This window comes from Schistocerca nitens, chromosome 4 (genome assembly GCF_023898315.1).
Source record: "Schistocerca nitens isolate TAMUIC-IGC-003100 chromosome 4, iqSchNite1.1, whole genome shotgun sequence".
NCBI classification, from domain to species: domain Eukaryota; kingdom Metazoa; phylum Arthropoda; class Insecta; order Orthoptera; family Acrididae; genus Schistocerca; species Schistocerca nitens.
The window spans coordinates 517,456,099-517,476,148 of NC_064617.1; the positions used below are offsets into that span (position 1 = coordinate 517,456,099).

The window sequence follows — 20,050 nt, forward strand, 5'->3', positions numbered from 1 at the left end:
AAACTCAAAGAGTAATTCTCAACAGTCAAAAGGTGCTAGAAATGGCAGTCTTTAAATTGGTGCTAGCCTCTTGTACACTGTGACATTATACTATAGCCTATATCTGTTGCAATGTGCTTGACTCACCTACCTACAGATGTCTGATATCAGCCCATTGCTGAAAGATTCTGGATTCCACTTCTTTGTTTGTATATGGAAAACACTTTGCCATTCCTAGCAGTCAATAGTTTTAACTCTGGAAGACTATGGCTGGGCAGCTGCCAAACATTTGAGAAATGTTGCTCAATTGAAATGGCTTAAAAATTTTAGGATTTTATTGAGTCATAGTGCCAGAGGAGACTCTAAGGATACATTGATAAAAAATAAGTTGTGTACATCATCTCAAGTCTAATTTTGTACCTCAAATGGTGAAGTGTCAGTAAGCAGCAGAATGTGATTTTACAATTTTTCATCACTACTGTAGCCTTCCTTCACATGTTTTAAATTTGAAGCTGTATTGAATGAATGTGTCCACAGCAAAGTTCAAACCATGAAAAGGTGAAGGGTGGACAAACCACGTAATAATAACCGTTATTTGGTGCCAGATACTTTTGATCATCAGATAGTGTGTGTGAGAACTCTTTTTAAACATTTGTGATAAATATTACGACCTGTGCCTGTGAGCTGTCAGTAGAGGAACAGGTACACACACACACACACACACACACACACACACACACACACAAGCAATATGACCATCCATTTTAACAATCATCATTTATGTCTGCCATCAAATAATGTAAGCAGTAATTTAATGCAGCAGTCACTAGGAAATATGTGTTAACTGATACAAGCTATAAAAGATGAAGCTTCAGTGTTACAGAGACAGTTCCACCAGCTGCTTGACATATTTCAGCTGTTTCTGGAGTAATAAGGAATGGCCACCTAGCTGAACATTGTAAGCTCACATTAAACTTCTATTTGCCACCTATTTCTTTTCATTCTAGATTTAGATATGAAGATAATAGCAAATAAAGGAAATGTTACCACTATAAACATTGAGAAACATATCTCTTCATGTTTTTCAGTATACACTTCTGACACAAATAATTTCTCCTGCAAGCAAATGCACACCTACAGACTGTCACCACTCTTGTATGCTGTCAGAACTTAATTCTTGATCCATCCTCATCACTATATTTACCTAATAAATATTCATCAACAACATTCCTTTTTCTTCTAGATACCAGTGGCAGCAATAATGAGAGAAACACTTATTGGTAATCAGACAGAAGTCACAACACAGCCAACAATAACAAGAACAAACAACAACAAAAACCTTTAACATGTGTGTGTGGGGGGAGGGGGTTGCATGAGTGAGGTGAGCAGGGCAGAGAGAGAGAAATTGTCTTTGACTATTTTGCAGTAGGATGTAAGTGCAAAAAGGAAGACACTGGGTAATAGTGGGTGGGGCAGGCAAGAACATAAACGAGGACCCTAATTATTTGATTGAGGGTGACCTGGTAAAGACAGCTTCAGCAACAAGACATACAGTTGTTGGGTATGTATCTGTTCTGAGGTGCCATGACTGGCCTCATTTAAATTCTCCTGTTAGGAGAGTTAATTTTGAAGTGGAACAGCTGCTTGGGTCAGGTATGGGGTTTCATGTCAGTATGGTTCCTGTTGACTGTATCAGTAGGTGGACTATATTAGGCAAGGTCTTCACCTCAAGAGGAAAGGCTAGGCTAATAGCAAACAACTTAAAGGGTGGGGGGCACTATCACAAGTGATAAAATACCAGTGGTTACAAGTGACAGAACACCACTTTTTAGGGTAGGGAGTGCAGAAACAAGGTGTTTTCAGAGACAGGCTAAAAATGACATTCACATTGATAAAATAGGCAGCCAGAAAGCAAATTTTAGTGTACACAACTCATGCAAACAGTCCCTGATTGAAACTGAAGATATTCGAAAATTGACAGAAAAATTAGGTTCATCCAGTTGTAACTCAGCCAATGCTCAAAATCAGTTATATTTATTGCATCAGAATATCTTAGGACTGAGCTTAATGAGTTGCTTATTTGTGTTGAAGAATTAGAGTTGAGCAAAACAGTTGATATAATCTGCCTCTCTCAACATCGTGTGACCACCGGTACAGATATTTTAAATGTTACAGGATTCAAGTTAGCTTCTTACTTCTGTGGAGAAAATATGGAGAAAGCAAGAGTCGCCACATTTGTCAGAAACTGTTTTAATTTAAAGAATATTAATATTAATCAATTTTGCTCAGAGCAGCACTTAGAAGCTTGTGCAACAGAAGTAATATTTCATAAGTAGTCCTTTATAATAGCAAGTATACCCAGAGCACCTTGGAAAACTTTAACTGCTTCATAAAAAATCTGAGAGGTCTTTTGCCCCACCTCACAGAAAAAAAAACATGGAAATAGTGGTTGCTGGTGATTTTCATGTGGATTTATTTAAAAGTTCTGTCAGTGAACAATTATTGCAATCAGTAACACTGTCATTCAATTTAATTGCTACAGTGAATTTTGCAACTAGGAATCATAAATGCTGTGAGACTGCTGTTGATATCTTTGTAGACAAATCAAGGAAAAAAAGTCATATCACAAAATCAGTAGTAAATCGGCTATATGATAATGACATGCAGAAGCTTGTATTAAATGTTGAAACTTGTCAGAATAAAAAAATGATTAAATCTGAGTACAGGAGGATAATAAATCAGTCAAAAATTGAGAATTTTAGGAGACTATTCGAAGACATGAACTGGATAAATGCTTACAATACTTCTCACTCAAATGGAAAATGCAAAACACTCATTAATAAAATTACTTCCTCTTTTGAAAATTGTTTTCCCATAAAGGTAACTAAAATTGAACAAAAATCTAAAAATAAACTATGAATTACACAAGGAATAAAGATGTCATGATAGACAAAAAGGAGACTTTATCCACTATCTAGGAACAGCTCTGATGTTAGCATTTTAATGCATTACAAAGAATACTGCAAAGTATCAAAGCAAGTAATCCAGAAATCTAAGCAGCTATATAATGTGAAAAAAATAGTTACATCTGGCAACAAAATAAAAACTATATGAGATATTGTGAAGACCGATACAGATGGGACCAAAAAGGAAGAGGTAAAGATAGCTCTGAAAATGATTAAGACATTGGTAATAAGTGCATGTAGTATTGTAAACCTCTGAAACAAGTACCTTGTTTCAGTTACTGACAGCTGGGGTTATCAGGTTCAGTAAACAGTGCAATGGAGTATCTGAGACCAGTCTTTACAAATAACTTCAGTAAAATGAAAAAGCCACTCACATCTCCTAAATAAGTAGCATCCATCATAAAATCCTTAAAATCAAAGTATTCTAGTGGTTATGATAACAGATCAACAAAGTTAATCAAAGAGCGCTCATGCACCTAAGTTATTTGTGAACATCTCAATGAAGTTAATCAAAGTGTGCTCATGTGAGCTGAGTTCTAGCTTAAATTATTTGTGTAATCAATGTCTTATCAGTGGAACATTTCCAGACTGGCTAAAATATGGTGAAGTTAAGCCTCTTCACAAGAAGGGGGATAAACTATAAACCAATTTCACTTTTACCAACTTTTTCAGAAATATTTGAAAAGGTTGTGTTCAAGAGCCTCCTTAAGCCTCTGACAGCAAATAATATATTGTCCAAGTCACAGTTTGGGTTCCTTAAGGGTTCTGATATAGAGAAGGCTATTTACACATACAATGAGAATGTCCTTAATTCATTAGATAACAAATTAGGAGACACTGGCATTTTCTGTGACCTGTCAAAAGCCTCTGACTGTGTGAATCACAGCATTCTCTTAAGCACATTGGAATGTTATGGTGTCACCAGCAGTGGTGTGAAATGGTTCAAGACTTACCTAACTAACAGGAAACTAAGTATGTTTCGTGAAATACCAGTGGAGTAAGCAGTCAGTCTTCATCTGATTGGTGTCCCTCAAGGTTCTATCTTGGGTCCGTTGCTTTTTCATGTGTACATTAATGACCTTTCATCTGTTACATTGCCAGATGCAAAGTTTGTTTTGTTTGCAGATGATACAAACATTGCAATAAGTAGCAAGTCAAGTAGAGATTTAGAAACGCCTGCTAATCAAATTTTCACTGACATTAATAAATGATTTGAAGCTAATTCACTGTAATTAAACTTTGAAAAGACCCACTTTATGCAGTTCAGAACCTGTAAGAGATTTCCTTCCAGCATGTGTATTACATATGAGGACATGCAGATTGAAGAGGTTACCATTGTTAAATTTCTGGGATTCCAACTCGATAATAATGGACCTTGCCGTTGGTGGGGAGGCTTGCATGCCTCAGGGATACAGATGGCCGTACCGTAGGTGCAACCACAATGGAGGGGTATCTGTTGAGAGGCCAGACAGACGTGTGGTTCCTGAAGAGGGGCAGCAGCCTTTTCAGTAGTTCCAGGGGCAACAGTCTGGATGATTGACTGACCTGGCCTTGCAATATTAACCAAAACGGCCTTCCTGTGCTGGTACTGTGAACGGCTGAAAGCGAGGGGAAACTACGGCCGTAATTTTTCCCAAGGGCATGCAGCTTTGCTGTATGGATGAATGATGATGGCGTCCTCTTGGGTAAAATATTCCGGAGGTAAAATAGTACCCCATTTGGATCTCCGGGCAGGGACTACTCAAGAGGACGTCGTTATCAGGAAAAAGAAAACTGACGTTCTACAGATCGGAGCGTGGAATGTCAGATCCCTTAATCGGGCAGGTAGATTAGAAAATTTAAAAAGGAAAATGGATAGGTTAAAGTTAGATATAGTGGGAATTAGTGAAGTTCGGTGGCAGGAGGAACAAGACTTTTGGTCAGGTGAATACAGGGATATAAACACAAAATCAAATAGGGGTAATGCAGGAGTAGGTTTAATAATGAATAAAAAAAATAGGACTGCGGGTAAGCTACTACAAACAGGATAGTGAACGCATTATTGTGGCCAAGATAGACACGAAGTACACTCCTACTACAGTAGTACAAGTTTATATGCCAACTAGCTCTGCAGATGATAAAGAAATTGAAGAAATGTATGATGAGATAAAAGAAATTATTCAGGTAGTGAAGGGAGATGAAAATTTAATAGTCATGGGTGACTGGAATTCGACAGTAGGAAAAGGGAGAGAAGGAAACATAGTAGGTGAATATGGATTGGGGCTAAGAAATGAAAGAGGAAGCCGCCTGGTAGAGTTTTGCACAGAGCATAACCTAATCACAGCTAACACTTGGTTCAAGAATCATGAAAGAAGGTTGTATGCATGGAAGAATCCTGGAGATACTATAAAGTATCAGATAGATTACATAATGGTAAGACAGAGATTTAGGAACCAGGTTTTAAATTGTAAGACATTTCCAGGGGCAGATGTGGACTCTGACCACAATCTATTGGTTATGAACTGTAGATTAAAACTGAAGAAACTGCAAAAAGGTGGGAATTTAAGGAGATGGGACCTGGATAAACTGACTAAACCAGAAGTTGCACAGAGTTTCAGGGAGAGCATAAGGGAACAATTGACAGGAACGGGGGAAAGAAATACAGTAGAAGAAGAATGGGTAGCTCTGAGGGATGAAGTAGTGAAGGCAGCAGAGGATCAGGTAGGTAAAAAGACGAGGGCTAGTAGAAATCCTTGGGTAACAGAAGAAATTTTGAACTTAATTGACGAAAGGAGAAAATATAAAAATGCAGTAAATGAAGCAGGCAAAAATGAATACAGACGTCTCAAAAATGAGATCGACAGGAAGTGCAAAATGGCTAAGCAGGGATGGCTAGAGGGCAAATGTAAGGATGTAGAGGCTTATCTCACAAGGGGTAAGATAGATACTGCCTACAGGAAAATTAAAGAGACCTTTGGAGAAAAGAGAACCACTTGCATGAATATCAAGAGCGTTGATGGAAACCCAGTTCTAAGCAAAGAAGGGAAAGCAGAAAGGTGGAAGGAGTATATAGAGGGTCTATTCAAGGGCGATGTACTTGAGGACAATATTATAGAAATGGAAGAGGATGTAGATGAAGATGAAATTGGAGATACGATACTGCGTGAATAGTTTGACAGAGCACTGAAAGACCTGAGTCGAAACAAGGCCCCGGGAGTAGACAACATTCCATTAGAACTACTGATGGCCTTGGGAGAGCCAGTCCTGACAAAACTCTACCATCTGGTGAGCAAGATGTATGAGACAGGCGAAATACCCTCATACTTCAGGAAGAATATAATAATTCCAATCCCAAAGAAAGCAGGTGTTGACAGATGTGAAAATTATCGAACTACCAGTTTAATAAGTCACAGCTGCAAAATACTAACTTGAATTCTTTACAGATGAATGGAAAAACTAGTAGAAGCCAACCTCGGGGAAGATCAGTTTGGATTCCGTAGAAATATTGGAACACGTGAGGCAATACTGACCTTAAGACTTATCTTAGAAGAAAGATTAAGGAAAGGCAAACCTACGTTTCTAGCATTTGTAGACTTAGAGAAAGCTTTTGACAATGTTGATTGGAATACTCTCTTTCAAATTCTGAAGGTGACAGGGGTAAAATACAGGGAGCAAAAGGCTATTTACAATTTGTACAGAAACCAGATGACAGTTATAAGAGTCGAGGGGCATGAAAGGGAAGCAGTCATTGGGAAGGGAGTGAGACAGGGTTGTAGCCTCTCCCCAATGTTATTCAATCTGTATATTGAGCAAGCAGTGAAGGAAACAAAAGAAAAATTCAGAGTAGGTATTAAAATCCATGGAGAAGAAATAAAAACTTTGAGGTTCGCCAATGACATTGTAATTCTATTAGAGACAGCAAAGGACTTGGAAGAGCAGTTGAACAGAATGGACAGTGTCTTGAAAGGACGATATAAGATAAACATCAACAAAAGCAAAACGAGGATAATGGAATGTAGTCAAATTAAGTTGGGTGATGCTGAGGGAATTAGATTAGGAAATGAGGCACTTAAAGTAGTAAAGGAGTTTTGCTATTTGGGGAGCAAAATAACTGATGTTGGTCGAAGTAGAGAGGATATCAAATGTAGATTGGCAATGGCAAGGAAAGCGTTTTTGAAGAAGAGAAATTTGTTAACATCGAGTATAGGTTTAAGTGTCAGGAAGTCGTTTCTGAAAGTATTTGTATGGAGTGTAACTATGTATAGAAATGAAACATGGACAGTAAATAGTTTGGACAAGAAGAGAATAGAAGCTTTCGAAATGTGGTGCTACAGAAGAATTTTGAAGATTAGGTGGGTAGATCACTTAACTAATGAGGAGGTATTGAATAGTATTGGGGAGAAGTTTGTGGCACAACTTGACTAGAAGAAGGGATCAGTTGGTAGGACATGTCCTGAGGCATCAAGGGATCACAAATTTAGCAGTGGAGGGCAGAGTGGTGGGTAAAAATCGTAGAGGGAGACCAAGAGATGAATACACTAAGCAGATTCAGAAGGATGTAGGTAGCAGTAGGTACTGGGAGATGAAGAAACTTGCACATGATAGGGTAGCATGGAGAGCTGCATCAAACCAGTCTCAGGACTGAAGACCACAACAACGACAATAAATTCAGCTGGGAAGGGCACGCCACAGAATTTCTAAAGTGCCTAGACAAGTCTGTATTTGCAAAGAATGATGTCATATGTAGGAGTCTGCCAACTTTCATTGTATTATGTCGTATGGAATCATATCTGTGGTAACTCATCAAACGAAGCAAAAGTTTTTAGCATTCAAAGGATGTAGTAAGACTCATTTGTGGTGTAAATTCAAGATCACCATACAAGATCCTGCTTCTCAGTACATTTATTACTTAATCAAATTTTTTGCAAGTAATATGTTTCTATTTCCTACCAATAGCACAATACATAAGTGCCAATACTAGGAATAAGAACAATCCGACCTAAAATCACTTGCCTTGGTCCAAAAAGTGGTCAAATATTCAGGAACACACATTTTCAATAAATTGGCAGCAACCATTAAAAGCTTGGTTTCACATAAAGCACAGTTCAAACACAGTTTGAAAGACTTTTTGATAGGCAACTCCTTCTGCTCTGTAGAAGAATATCTTAACAGCAACTGTTAGACCAGCTTAAATAAAAATGTCTATTAGATTTCAGTTTTGATAGCACTTGGTCACACCTGTTACATAACTATGTTTCATTCTGCCAGGGTATTAACTCTGTAAATATTAACTGTTCCATTTCACTGTAGTGTATTCACATATTTCGAAAATCTCCTGACAAATGACCAGGATAGTGAGTATTATATTCAGATGTGTTATGTTTTTTATTTTAGATTTTCTGACTTTTTCCACCCCTGACAAGAATGATCTCATTTTTGGGTCTATGGAATGAAAATTGAGTCTAGTCTAATCTATACCCGGACCCAACTGAAAAGAATGTCTGTTATTTCAACATGACTTTTCATTACTACACTTTTGTCCTTCTTTCCACTCTCTCCCTTTCTTCCATAACTCCTCAATCTATTCATCCCTCAACAACCAAGGACATATGTAAACCTCTTGGAAATAATTTCTGATACATAATGTCACTATTTATTTGGTTTTTTGTTATCATAACAGGTAATCAAGAAGAAGAAAGGAGAATTTCTCAAAAGGAAAGAGAGCCCAGTGATCAATAATTATGAGGCAGCTGAATACCTTGAAACAGAGAAAGAAGCTCAGAAAGGAACTTACTTTGATCAGAGCCAAGGCTTAAAAGATGACCTGGATGATGATGTTGGTATGTTTATTAATGACAACAAAGTCCAAAATTATTTCTCACTACTATAAACATAACTTATATTTCTTCTATTTTTCAATATTTTTGTCCTTTCATACTATTTGAATGTGGTGAACTGCCACAGCAGTTAGAGCACACTGTGCCTTAGATGTGACTGACTGCTATTGCAGTCATGCATCATCAAATGTATGTGGTGCACTTTATTGCTGCAGAAAATTTGAGAGTTGTGCATGTTTAGTGTTTAAATGTGATGAACTTCTGTGCTGCTACTACCACATTCCACCACCGTCACATTTTATCACTGGTTCCAAATACAATAGAAGATGTTAAAAATCAAGTTCTGTTGTAAATAATGAAATTAAGCACTCTTTTCTTCTCTATGATACAAAATATCATTAAAATGAATGGATGACAAAAATGTTGTCTGAGCTCGTATTGTAAATTTGTTTATGTGCCTCTCCTAGGAAAACACATTACATATGAGCAAAATTTGATAAGTAGTGCCCCTAACTCTTCTAGTGCCTCTTAAAGACCCACTGTAAAAAGAAGTGATAAGAACTTGTAACGTCATAGGCCTTTTTCAGCACCTAGAGCACAACAAGCAGCATGAGAGTGCAGCATGCAAGGACTATCTCTTGCAAGTTGCTCACTAGAGCCGAATGGTTAACAGTGATGTAAATTTAATTTTTCTCATTTGACACTTGTCTTTGACACTTTGACATTTGACTGCTAGTACACAATATTTTAGAGATATGTCATGAATAAAAGGTCAATAATTATCTTGAGTATGCTCTTCTTTACAGGTGAGAAGAAACGGATGGCATTCCTTGACTTAATGATTGAGTCTGCTCAATCTGGAGCTGTAATATCTGATCATGAAATAAAGGAAGAAGTTGACACCATCATGTTTGAGGTGAAATTCTGTATACATTATTTCTGAATTATATCATGTCTTTTATGTGTTTACATATCTTACACTAAAGTGAAATTTTTAGTAACTAGACATTAGGCTATGCAGTACCATTCTCCCCTTTAATTAAATGGTATATTTACATAAATTAAAGACAGAAAATAAAGAGTAAACTTAAAATGTCATTTGCTTCACATATTTCAGGGGCATGATACTACTGCTGCTGCCTCTAGTTTTACACTGTGTCTTCTGGGTATCCATCAAGCAGTTCAGGTAATCTTTATAATTCTAACTTTGAATACAAAGAAAAAAATAAATGAATAAAAAGTGTAAAATAAGGGATAAGTGATTTAAAATTTTGTGTAGGGTGCTTTTATGTGGGGGCAGCTGTGGTATTCAAAAGGAAGTTCTGAATTTAATAGTAAACTAAAATAATCATTTTTTTTGTGGTTAATACTGGTTTTCTGTAAACTATCTAATTATATATATCCAGAAAACAATTGCTACAGATATTCACACAGTATAGAATATGCAACCCTTAACTCCACCTACAAGTTATTCACCAGAAAATGTAAGTGCCACAAGTTTCTTGGAGTATGGATCCAGGAGGACCTGAGATGAGTCCAACATACAAAATACATAATCAGTAAACTGAACATCATCTGCTTCTGCATAAAGGTTATTTCAAGCTGCATATGAAAGAAAACAACAAAAATATGTACTTTGCCAAATCAGAATTTCTATTGCAGTATGGCTAACCTTCTGGTTAAACTTGAGTGCTAGCTTAGTTGTTTCAAAGCCCAAAAGAGAACTGTACAATCTATGGAATGTGCACCTGGCTGAAACCCATGGAAACCTTTATTTTAAAAACTTCAAGTATCTAACAGGTTAAAAACTTATATGTGTACATTATTATTGTAGTAATATAATGATAGTAGAAAACGTCCACATATTTTGTTAAGCGGAAATAGTTGAATGTGTTGCATCCTGCATAAATTGAAGTAATTGAACAGCTGTAAGGCTACAGTTAAGTGCATTGATGAAAATTACATATATACCAGGTGGTTATGATTAAACCTTCCCGTTTAACATGTTATAACATGGAAACTAATTACCGCATGAGTACCAAAGTTGGTAGGATTAATGTCAAGGAAGTAAGGAAGAGAAACAATGTAGATTCAGTTCAACTGAAACATTTTTAATGTGCTGCTATTGTACATCATACCATTACATACCAGTAGCATTACTGCTACAAAATGGGTTCAATATGGCACCCATCAGTGTCCAGAAGAGTCTGAAAATGCAGGATTGCATTCTGCACATCAGAAAAAAGCATGTCTGTAGGATGCTGGCTATCTCTCTTGATATGTAGTGCTTCATATCAGCACATGTCTGAATGTTCCCCTGGTAAGCCCTGTCCTTCAGGTAGCCCCACAACCAGAAATCAAAGGGAGTGAGATCAGATGACAATGTCAGCCAAGCATTTGGAAACAATCCACTAATTGGCTTCTGTCTCGGGTTCTTCGGCCGACGTTCATCTAATGATTTTTCTGACGTTTCGCCAGCACGAGTGGCTGGCATTGTCAAAGCTTCACCCTCCATTGCCGGTGGTGAACTGGAGGCGAGCTCGCGGCCGCAGACTATATGTACCTGGCGCGCCAACGTCCGAGGGCCTCTCCGCGGGCATTTCCGGTGCGGTTCTCCTCTTGCTACCTGCTACGGTCGTTCGCTGCAGTACGGGAAGCCAGGATCCGTTTACCTTAAGGCTTTCCTCTTTCTTGTTGAAACTGTTCGCGTGTTTTTGGATTTTTACAGCTTCTCTGAACAAGCGCGTGTGATAGTGCTTCTCTACAGCCAGAACTTCCGTGTCGGCGAATTTTATTGCGTGGTCGGTCTCATTCAGTGCGTGCTCTGCCACGGCCGATTTCTCTCTTTTCTGGAAAAGAGGCATGATTAGTACGCTCGTAACGAGAGCAGGACGAATATGTGAGCCTCAACACCTCAAACGAGAAATGCAACACCTGGAAACTGTTCTGAGGAGCAATGGGTACTCCACAAATTACATTAGAAGTGTAACAGAGCCAAACACTCGGCGAAGTAAGGAACCAGAAAAAGAAATGTCGGGTACGACCTTTCTGCCATACATTCCCAGAGTGACAGATAGAATTGGCCGTATATTGCGCAAACACGGCGTAAAGACGATTTTCAAACCGACAAGGAAGATCAAAGAGTGTCTTAGATCGGCGAAGGAGAAAAGAGACCCACTTGCAATGTCGGGAATATACCGTATACCTTGCACTTGCGGAAAAGTTTATGTCGGAATGACTGGACGATCCATTAACACCAGGATCAAAGAGCATAAACGACATTGCAGGTTGGGGCAGGTGGAGAAATCGGCCGTGGCAGAGCACGCACTGAATGAGACCGACCACGCAATAAAATTCGCCGACACGGAAGTTCTGGCTGTAGAGAAGCACTATCACACGCACTTGTTCAGAGAAGCTGTAGAAATCCAAAAACACGCGAACAGTTTCAACAAGAAAGAGGAAAGCCTTAAGGTAAACGGATCCTGGCTTCCCGTACTGCAGCGAACGACCGTAGCAGGTAGCAAGAGGAGAACCGCACCGGAAATGCCCGCGGAGAGGCCCTCGGACGTTGGCGCGCCAGGTACATATAGTCTGCGGCCGCGAGCTCGCCTCCAGTTCACCACCGGCAATGGAGGGTGAAGCTTTGACAATGCCAGCCACTCGTGCTGGCGAAACGTCAGAAAAATCATTAGATGAACGTCGGCCGAAGAACCCGAGACAGAAGCCAATAGGCAGTTTGTCAACAAGTGGCCACGAAAGCCTTAACAATTTTGGAATCCACTAATAATTCAGTTGCTTCCAAATAAGTTTAAGTTTCAGAGAAACAGGTGAACTTCATGAGCGATGTCAATGGGGCCCCATCTTACATGAAAACTGTTGAGTTCAATGTGTCTTTCTTCTGTAGGGTAGGTATGATATGCTGGTGAAGTATACCGCAGTAATGCTGGCCAGTCACACTGCACTTCTTTGGTCCTTGAGCACCAACCTGTTCAAAAAAGAATAGGCCAATGGTGAATGTAGCCATGAAGCCATGCCATATGGTGACATGTTCACCATACAGAGGGACTTCATGCAGAGTCACTGGAGGTGAAGATCCCCCACTCAACAATTCTTTGTGTTCACCTCTCACCTGTCAGAGAAAAATGATCTTTGTCTGTCCATAAGATGGTCCAGGGCCAGTTTTCATCAACTTCAATCCTTGTGATAAAGTGGAGAGCAAAGTCAACACATCATTCTGCATCCTATGGTGCAAGCTGCCGTGCAATATGGATCTTGTATGGATACCGTTTGAGAATCGTTCAAGCCCCTTCCGTACAGGGGACCATGGGATGTTCAACTGTTGTGACACAGCACGAGCACTGCCTGGCAATCGGGAATGGAGCGATGCACAGTTCTCCAGTTGATTCAAACTTCTTCATGGAGAAAGAGAACACTTCCATAATCCTTTCAGCTTGCGTTACTCTGGAAGTGCAGCTGCAGCATTACTGTTGTTTTGATGATAAAGCTTCACCAATAATGCCCTGCTCCTTTTGTCCAAGCTCATGTTGACACATCAACATGTGCACTGTGACTGGTCAGGTGTGTGAGACTATGAATCATGATGACTGATCCCAACATGTGGTTGCCGTAGTTGGAACTGGATGGTGGCGCTGTGACACATGGAAACCATGCACCCCATACTCTGGACATTAATGCTACCAAGTTTGGTACTCATAGGGTAATTAGTTTCTGTGTTATAACATGTTAAATAGGGAAAGTTTAATTATAAACACCTGCTATATAGTCTTAAACATAAATCCTGGTCATCAGCTGGCCACCGCAGAGACTAAATCTGGCTCATTCACTTAAGGTGGCCAATAAAAACTGGATGCCACTCAAAAGTTCTAAGTCCAGCCATCCTACTGCAGTATGAGGAAGTCTGTGAAGTAAGTGTTGTCGTTGTCTTCTCCTCGAGTTGTTATAGTGCTGTATCAGGTTGTGGTCTTGTGGTAAACACTGTGAGATGTAGACATAAAGCCATGAGTTTAAAGATAATTTGCTTCACTTTCTAACCCACCAATTACAGCAAAAACTTCCAGAAACTATTTGGCAAAACAGCTCATGGCTGTATCAAGATCAGAACAGTTTGCACTCAAGAGTTTCGTTGCCCTCCAGCAGCTACTGGCCACACATCACCCACCACCTAATGTCAGGCCCTATCTGACCTGGTGAACACAGTATGGCATTATAAGTGTATTTACCAACTGTCATTTTATTATTTGAATTTCGAGTATTTATCTTGCATTTGTAAATTGGATTTTACATACTTGAAACTTATGTACTTTTTTCAAGCATCATAAAATAGTGTCCCAAATGGAGAACGGTCTAACATTAGTGATGTAATGATCGCTTTGCATTTGATAGGATGGTTACGGCAGTGAGGGCAGCTCACAGCCTTTGTATTCTGTGTGGGGTGTGTGCCTTTGGGCAAACACATCAGAAAAGGATCTTCTTGTTTCAAGAAAGAATGTTCTAGTATGAATGATTTTCCATATTCAGAAAGCCTTGACAACTGACATATGTGACAAACTGCAACCATTTAATCATCATGCAAAATTTGCTTTCTAAGTTTGGTGTAGGAGTACTTCATGGTCTAATTAGAACCAACAAAAATCAGATTCTTGTGCTAATTGCATTATTTCTGCAGATAACTGTTTAACAAGTATTACCATCTGCTATGCAACTGCAATGACAATCACTATAAAGGTCCTATATGTTACAGTTAGTTAAGTAATTAGCTTGCTGCAATCCTGCTTCTACTATTTTGAAAGATACTGAGAAAATAGTTATTTGAATAAATAGGTGCTACACTCTGATTCATGTATTTGACAACAGACACACACTTGCCATTTTGATGAAGTAGAGTCTATTCTGAACAATTTGTGCATAATAAGTGTCAGTGAGTTGAAAATTTAAGTTATAGACTGCAAGAAGGTTATCGTATGAGTAAATTACAATCTCTCTCATCATTTATTTTGTGGGAAACCTGTTTCTTTCTGTCTTACCCTTACTGCACCCATGAGAGAATGATCATGTATTCAGTGCCTCACTAGGGGTTAAATGGTCACTGTTCATCACATGTGTCAATTATCAAAACTTCCTGAATGTGGAAAATCATCCATACCAGAAAAGTCCTGCTTGAAACAAGAAAATCCTTTTCTGATGTGTTTTGCCCAAAATCACTCATACCACACACATTAAAAAGATTTCAACTTGCCTTCATCGCACTATTAAACACAAAACAGACAATATGTTGGAAACGTTAGAACTTTCTCCAGTTGGGACTGTTTTACAATGCTTGAACAATGTTCATAAGTTTCAACTACGCAAAATTCAATACATAGGTAAAAGATAAATGCTAAAACTTCAAATAATAAAATGACAATTGGTAAATACATTCATAGCACTGCACTACATTCAACTGGTCAGATGGTGCATTATGTCAGGCAGCACGTCAAGTGTGGCTGGTAGCCAGTAACATGTGGCCGCTGGGGGGGGGGGGGGGGGGGGGAGGAAACTCTCAAGTATAATCTGTCCTGATCTTGATCCAGCCAAGATCTGTTTTTTGGAACTGTTTCTGGAAATTTGTACTGTTACTGGTGGGTTAGAATGTGCAGTGAATTTACTTTTGTGGTTAAACCACACGGATAACTTTAGCAGACATCCAGAATGCAGTTTAAAAAATAGAGGAAGGAATGGACTTGAACTCATGACATTAGTTCTACATGTATGGAAGCTTACCACTAGACCATGAGCTGATACAGCACTGTAGCAACACGTGAGAAAGACAACACTTTCTCCACAGACATCCACATCCTACAGTGCTGCCAGATTACACATATAGTCTGACTTGAGGCAGCTGATTTCATTGGCTGCCTTAAGTGAATGAGTTGGACTTAATCTCTGCTTTATGTTTGAGACAGCACGTGTAAATCTGTTGAGAACTTTTTGCAGGCACTGTGATGTTTAAGTACATTTGATTACTGTCGTAACTTTAGAATTTATATGTTATGACATAAAAATTTGACCTGTCCAATATTATAATGTACTTGCTGTACAAATATAACTAATAAAGAATACAGTACAGTGCAATACACAGCAGTAGGCCTGCTGATATAATATGGCCTGGATCTAAATATAAAATTTCTCAGTGGCAGTGCACTTAAACTGACTGTGTTAAAAATTAAAGCAGGGGGCTGGATTAAGGCTTCAAAACATGTGCCCACTATTCTGAGGTACGCCAGCATCATTTGTTAATATTAAGTTCCATATTGTTATTGTTAGTCTCCAGTTCTGCAAAATTCCATAGAGGATGTCCCTACAATCATTCAGAAATAGTACTTCCCAGTGGTATAACAACATGCATCTAAGAAACGTTTTCAACTGAAATTTCTACTGTATAGTAGAGTTTTACTTAAACTAACTTTATAAGAAACTGTATTAACACTATCATTAGTCATAATCTACTATGTATTCAGTCACTCCATTCTTTCACGCACCATGTTCTGTAAACTCCATTTATTTCATTCTTTCACACAGCATGTTCTGTAAATTTCATTTTCAAACAAAGTCTTTAGCAATGTGGAATGAGTCAAGTTGTAGTCTTTTGCATCAGAATATAAAACTCCATTCTAACATCTAGATTGTGATATGTAACCTATATGGAAATTATTTTCACTTCTAGTATCATACTGGGGTTGTTTATTTCACACTTTGTCCTCATTGTATCCTTAATAACCAGAAATATCATTAGACCATAAGTGTATTGGCACATAAGTGTAAGAAACACTAGGTCCATGAAGAGGCTTCTGCAAGACGTTCTATTGTCGTATTGACGTAATACTTCTTACTTCTGTAAAACAGATCTTAGCTCCATTGCCCCCAGATATCATATCACAGGACTGTATCATACTGTATGCTAGTAATTCTGCAGGTCAATGTCAGTTAATGAAGTATTTATTAAAAACTAAAGCAAAAGGAACTGCTGCATATATTTTCATACATAAGCCACATTTTTTGGAATTTTACATGAAGTGCCAGCAAAACACACATCTTTTTGCCATTATGAAGCACCACTTTTGATAACAATCATTACAAAAAAAGTTGAAGTAAGAATATTTGTGTATAAAATGGATTACAAATAAATATGTTATGTGATTAGCTAAGATATACTTATTTTCAAAAATGCTACAGTATTGTTTCTCTACTACTACTTGCTCAAATTAGCACATTTTTAATTGCCAAATAATAACAGTTATCCACATGCTATAATATTCTATGCCTGTTCACAACTAGCATTGTTACCAAACTGAGAACAACTGGTAACAGGGATTTAAAGTTTTCAGCTCAAGATCATGAAATAATTATAAGAGGCTTTTAATTTACTTGCAAAAATGCTTCAGCATTTATTGCTTTATTTTAATGATAGACTATGTTATTAGACCTTCCATCATAACATTTATATAGGAATTTCAGAGAGAAAAATTGGAAGGTAGTTAGGTAGCAATTTGAATCCTATTTTCTTCTATGGCAGATGATAGTAAAATTCAACAGAAATGTGGGTGACAGGGGATTACTATTTAGGATGACTGCATATCACCCAAAATAGTATTTCTATCCAATTCTTATTTCAATATAGTTTGTACTCTTTCTTCTACACCTTTATCTTTCTGATGAATGATTCTTTTACTTCTGTCACAAATTCACAAACAGCAAATGCAGTTAATAAATATCTGGTACACAAATTATCATCTGATTAAAAATTTCATGTAGTATGTATAAATGAAGTACTTAAGCCTAAGATGGAACATTTTCTTGGACCTCAAAAAAAGAAAAAAACTTGCTACATTATATTTATGACTCTAATAGAAGTTTTTAAACACATGGATCTAAACACAAATTTATTATTTTTATCATCTTTTACAGCAAAAAGTCATGGATGAATTATATCAAATATTTGGAGACTCTGACAGGCCAGCAACATTTGCAGATACCTTAGAAATGAAATACTTGGAAAGAGTAATTCTGGAAACAATTAGATTATATCCTCCAGTGCCCATTATTGCTAGGCAGCTGAAGGAAGATGTCCAGTTAGGTAAGTTAAATGAAATCTCCTAATGAAATCTGAAGCTTAGTAGTACAAAATGAATAGGGAGTTAACAGTTTCTATTCTTATTAATTTAAAAACCCTATTTCCTTGAAGAGGCTTCTGCAAGATGTTCTGTTATCAAATTGACATAATACTCATACTTCTTACATCTGTAAAACAAATACTTTTTGACCGTAGCTCCATTGCCCCCAAAGATCATATCACAGGACTGTATAGTACTATATGCTAGTAATCCTGGTCATATGCTAATAAGCATAGAAACTGTTCTATATAAAACTTGTGTTGGACAATAACTGTGATTTGTTGATATTGATTTTCAGGCCCTTGTTATTAAAATGTTTTGTCGCTTCAAACATTCCTTGTGTTGCAAAAATCTGTTATCCCCCTCTCATTATCACCATAAAAGAGCAGAGAGATGCCATCATCATAAGTTATTATACTGAAAATAGAAGATTGTATAATATCATTTACATATGCAAGAAAAATATGGTCCAGGTATTGACTTTATGGCATGCCCTGCATCACTGTATATCACTGACTGAATGTTGAATTTTCTTGCCCCAGTTTGATAATTTACAGTTGCAAATAGTTTACAGTTTTTCAGCCACATAGACAAGAGTTCCTGAGATTCATGTCTGATATTAAATGCTCTCAGTTTCTGTAAGAGCAGTGTATGGTTAATGAGATTGAATATCTTTGTAAGAAAAGAAAAAAGAAAAAAACACCCACAGGATTCCTCCCATCAGCTCTGTAGCTGCAGTTTTTGTGAAAAAGTTCTGTGACAGCTGTTGTTGTGTTGAAACTTTTTTGAATCTGTGTTGGGTTTCTGCAAGGAGATTGTCTTTAGTGAAAGAAGGCACTATGCTGTTCCAGCATGGCTGACTCAAAAATCTTGATCATATTTTTGTATATTGGCCTGACAATGATCCTTTACAGTGCACTGGGAAATGTGACTTCTTTGATAATACAATTAATGAGCTATAACAGTAATGGAAAGTTCTGGATAGAACAAGATGTAAAATAAGGAAAAGGCAACCAGTCATCTAAAATAGACTGATGTGTTGTGCATAAACACACATAACAGAAAAGAGTGTTCACTACCTTTTGAGCTCTCTGCTCTTCTTCCATTTGGAGGTACACATGTTCATACACACAACCACACAGACTTCCAAACACAAGCTACCATGAGTAGGATTATGTTGTTATTGGTTAGGCTTCATCTCTGCTGGAGCATCCACATTTATGCAACCAATCTCCTGACAATAATAATAATAAGAGTGGAATTACAGTGGCTACAGGTATCCACCTCTTTGTGCTTCATTGTGTTGTTGTAAAGTCTTCATAACATATCACAATGCCAGTTAATTCAAGTAAACCTACTCTACACTACTGTTCAATTAACAGTTATTTTACTTTAAGGCATTAGTGACTAACGTAAAGAGCTACAAACCCTCTTTCTGATGCTGCTTACAGTAACTACTCACTAAAGAGTATCCATCTAATTTAAAATAAATTTTTTCAACCCACTTTAGGGCATGTTCAGAATTACTAAAACATGTGGACTATCTTCATCTATGAATGTTTACAACACGTGCAATTTATTTCTTAAGCACTGTAGATGTAAATGCATCACATGAAATGGCCTTTTCTGTTCATTTTTACAGTAGTTGTTATACCAGGAAGACATTTCTGTACAATGGTCTTTTTATGGACTATCTATACTAAAAAAGAGCTGTAATATTGTCTTGCTTATAGTGGAAGCATAAGGTTTCCTTATTTCTTTGAGTAACTTCTAGTTAGTTGCTTCTCAAGACCATTTAAAGAGAGCTCATGTGCCTGAATGGAACCTGTGACTGATATCACTAACACCCACAACATTTACAATTTTGAAATATTTGATTATTTTGAAAACAATTCACTAGCTGAACTGATTTCTCTATTCATGCAAGACCAAGATCTCGATTTATGGTGATGCAAAATGTTGACAAAAATAATATTAGTATGAATCAGTTTCCTCAGTTATTCCTTATCTCTCAGCAGGCTATGAAGATTTCATTACTGTACATATCATTAGATCCATCAAACAGAGCACTGAAGATAATTCATTTATTTCTGTAGAGCTTACAACTGAGCTAACTTCT

General features: G+C 37.6%; 1 protein-coding gene across 1 annotated transcript in view; it reads left to right on the plus strand.

The window, feature by feature from the left end:
- Positions 1-20,050, plus strand: part of LOC126251861 (cytochrome P450 4g15-like) — a 162,715-nt gene that overhangs the window by 115,978 nt on the left and 26,687 nt on the right. The window contains exons 8-11 of the mRNA XM_049952546.1: positions 8,605-8,764; positions 9,568-9,677; positions 9,879-9,947; positions 17,726-17,894. Of these exons, the coding sequence (XP_049808503.1) occupies positions 8,605-8,764; positions 9,568-9,677; positions 9,879-9,947; positions 17,726-17,894 (508 nt within the window). The remainder of the gene's footprint in view (positions 1-8,604; positions 8,765-9,567; positions 9,678-9,878; positions 9,948-17,725; positions 17,895-20,050) is intronic.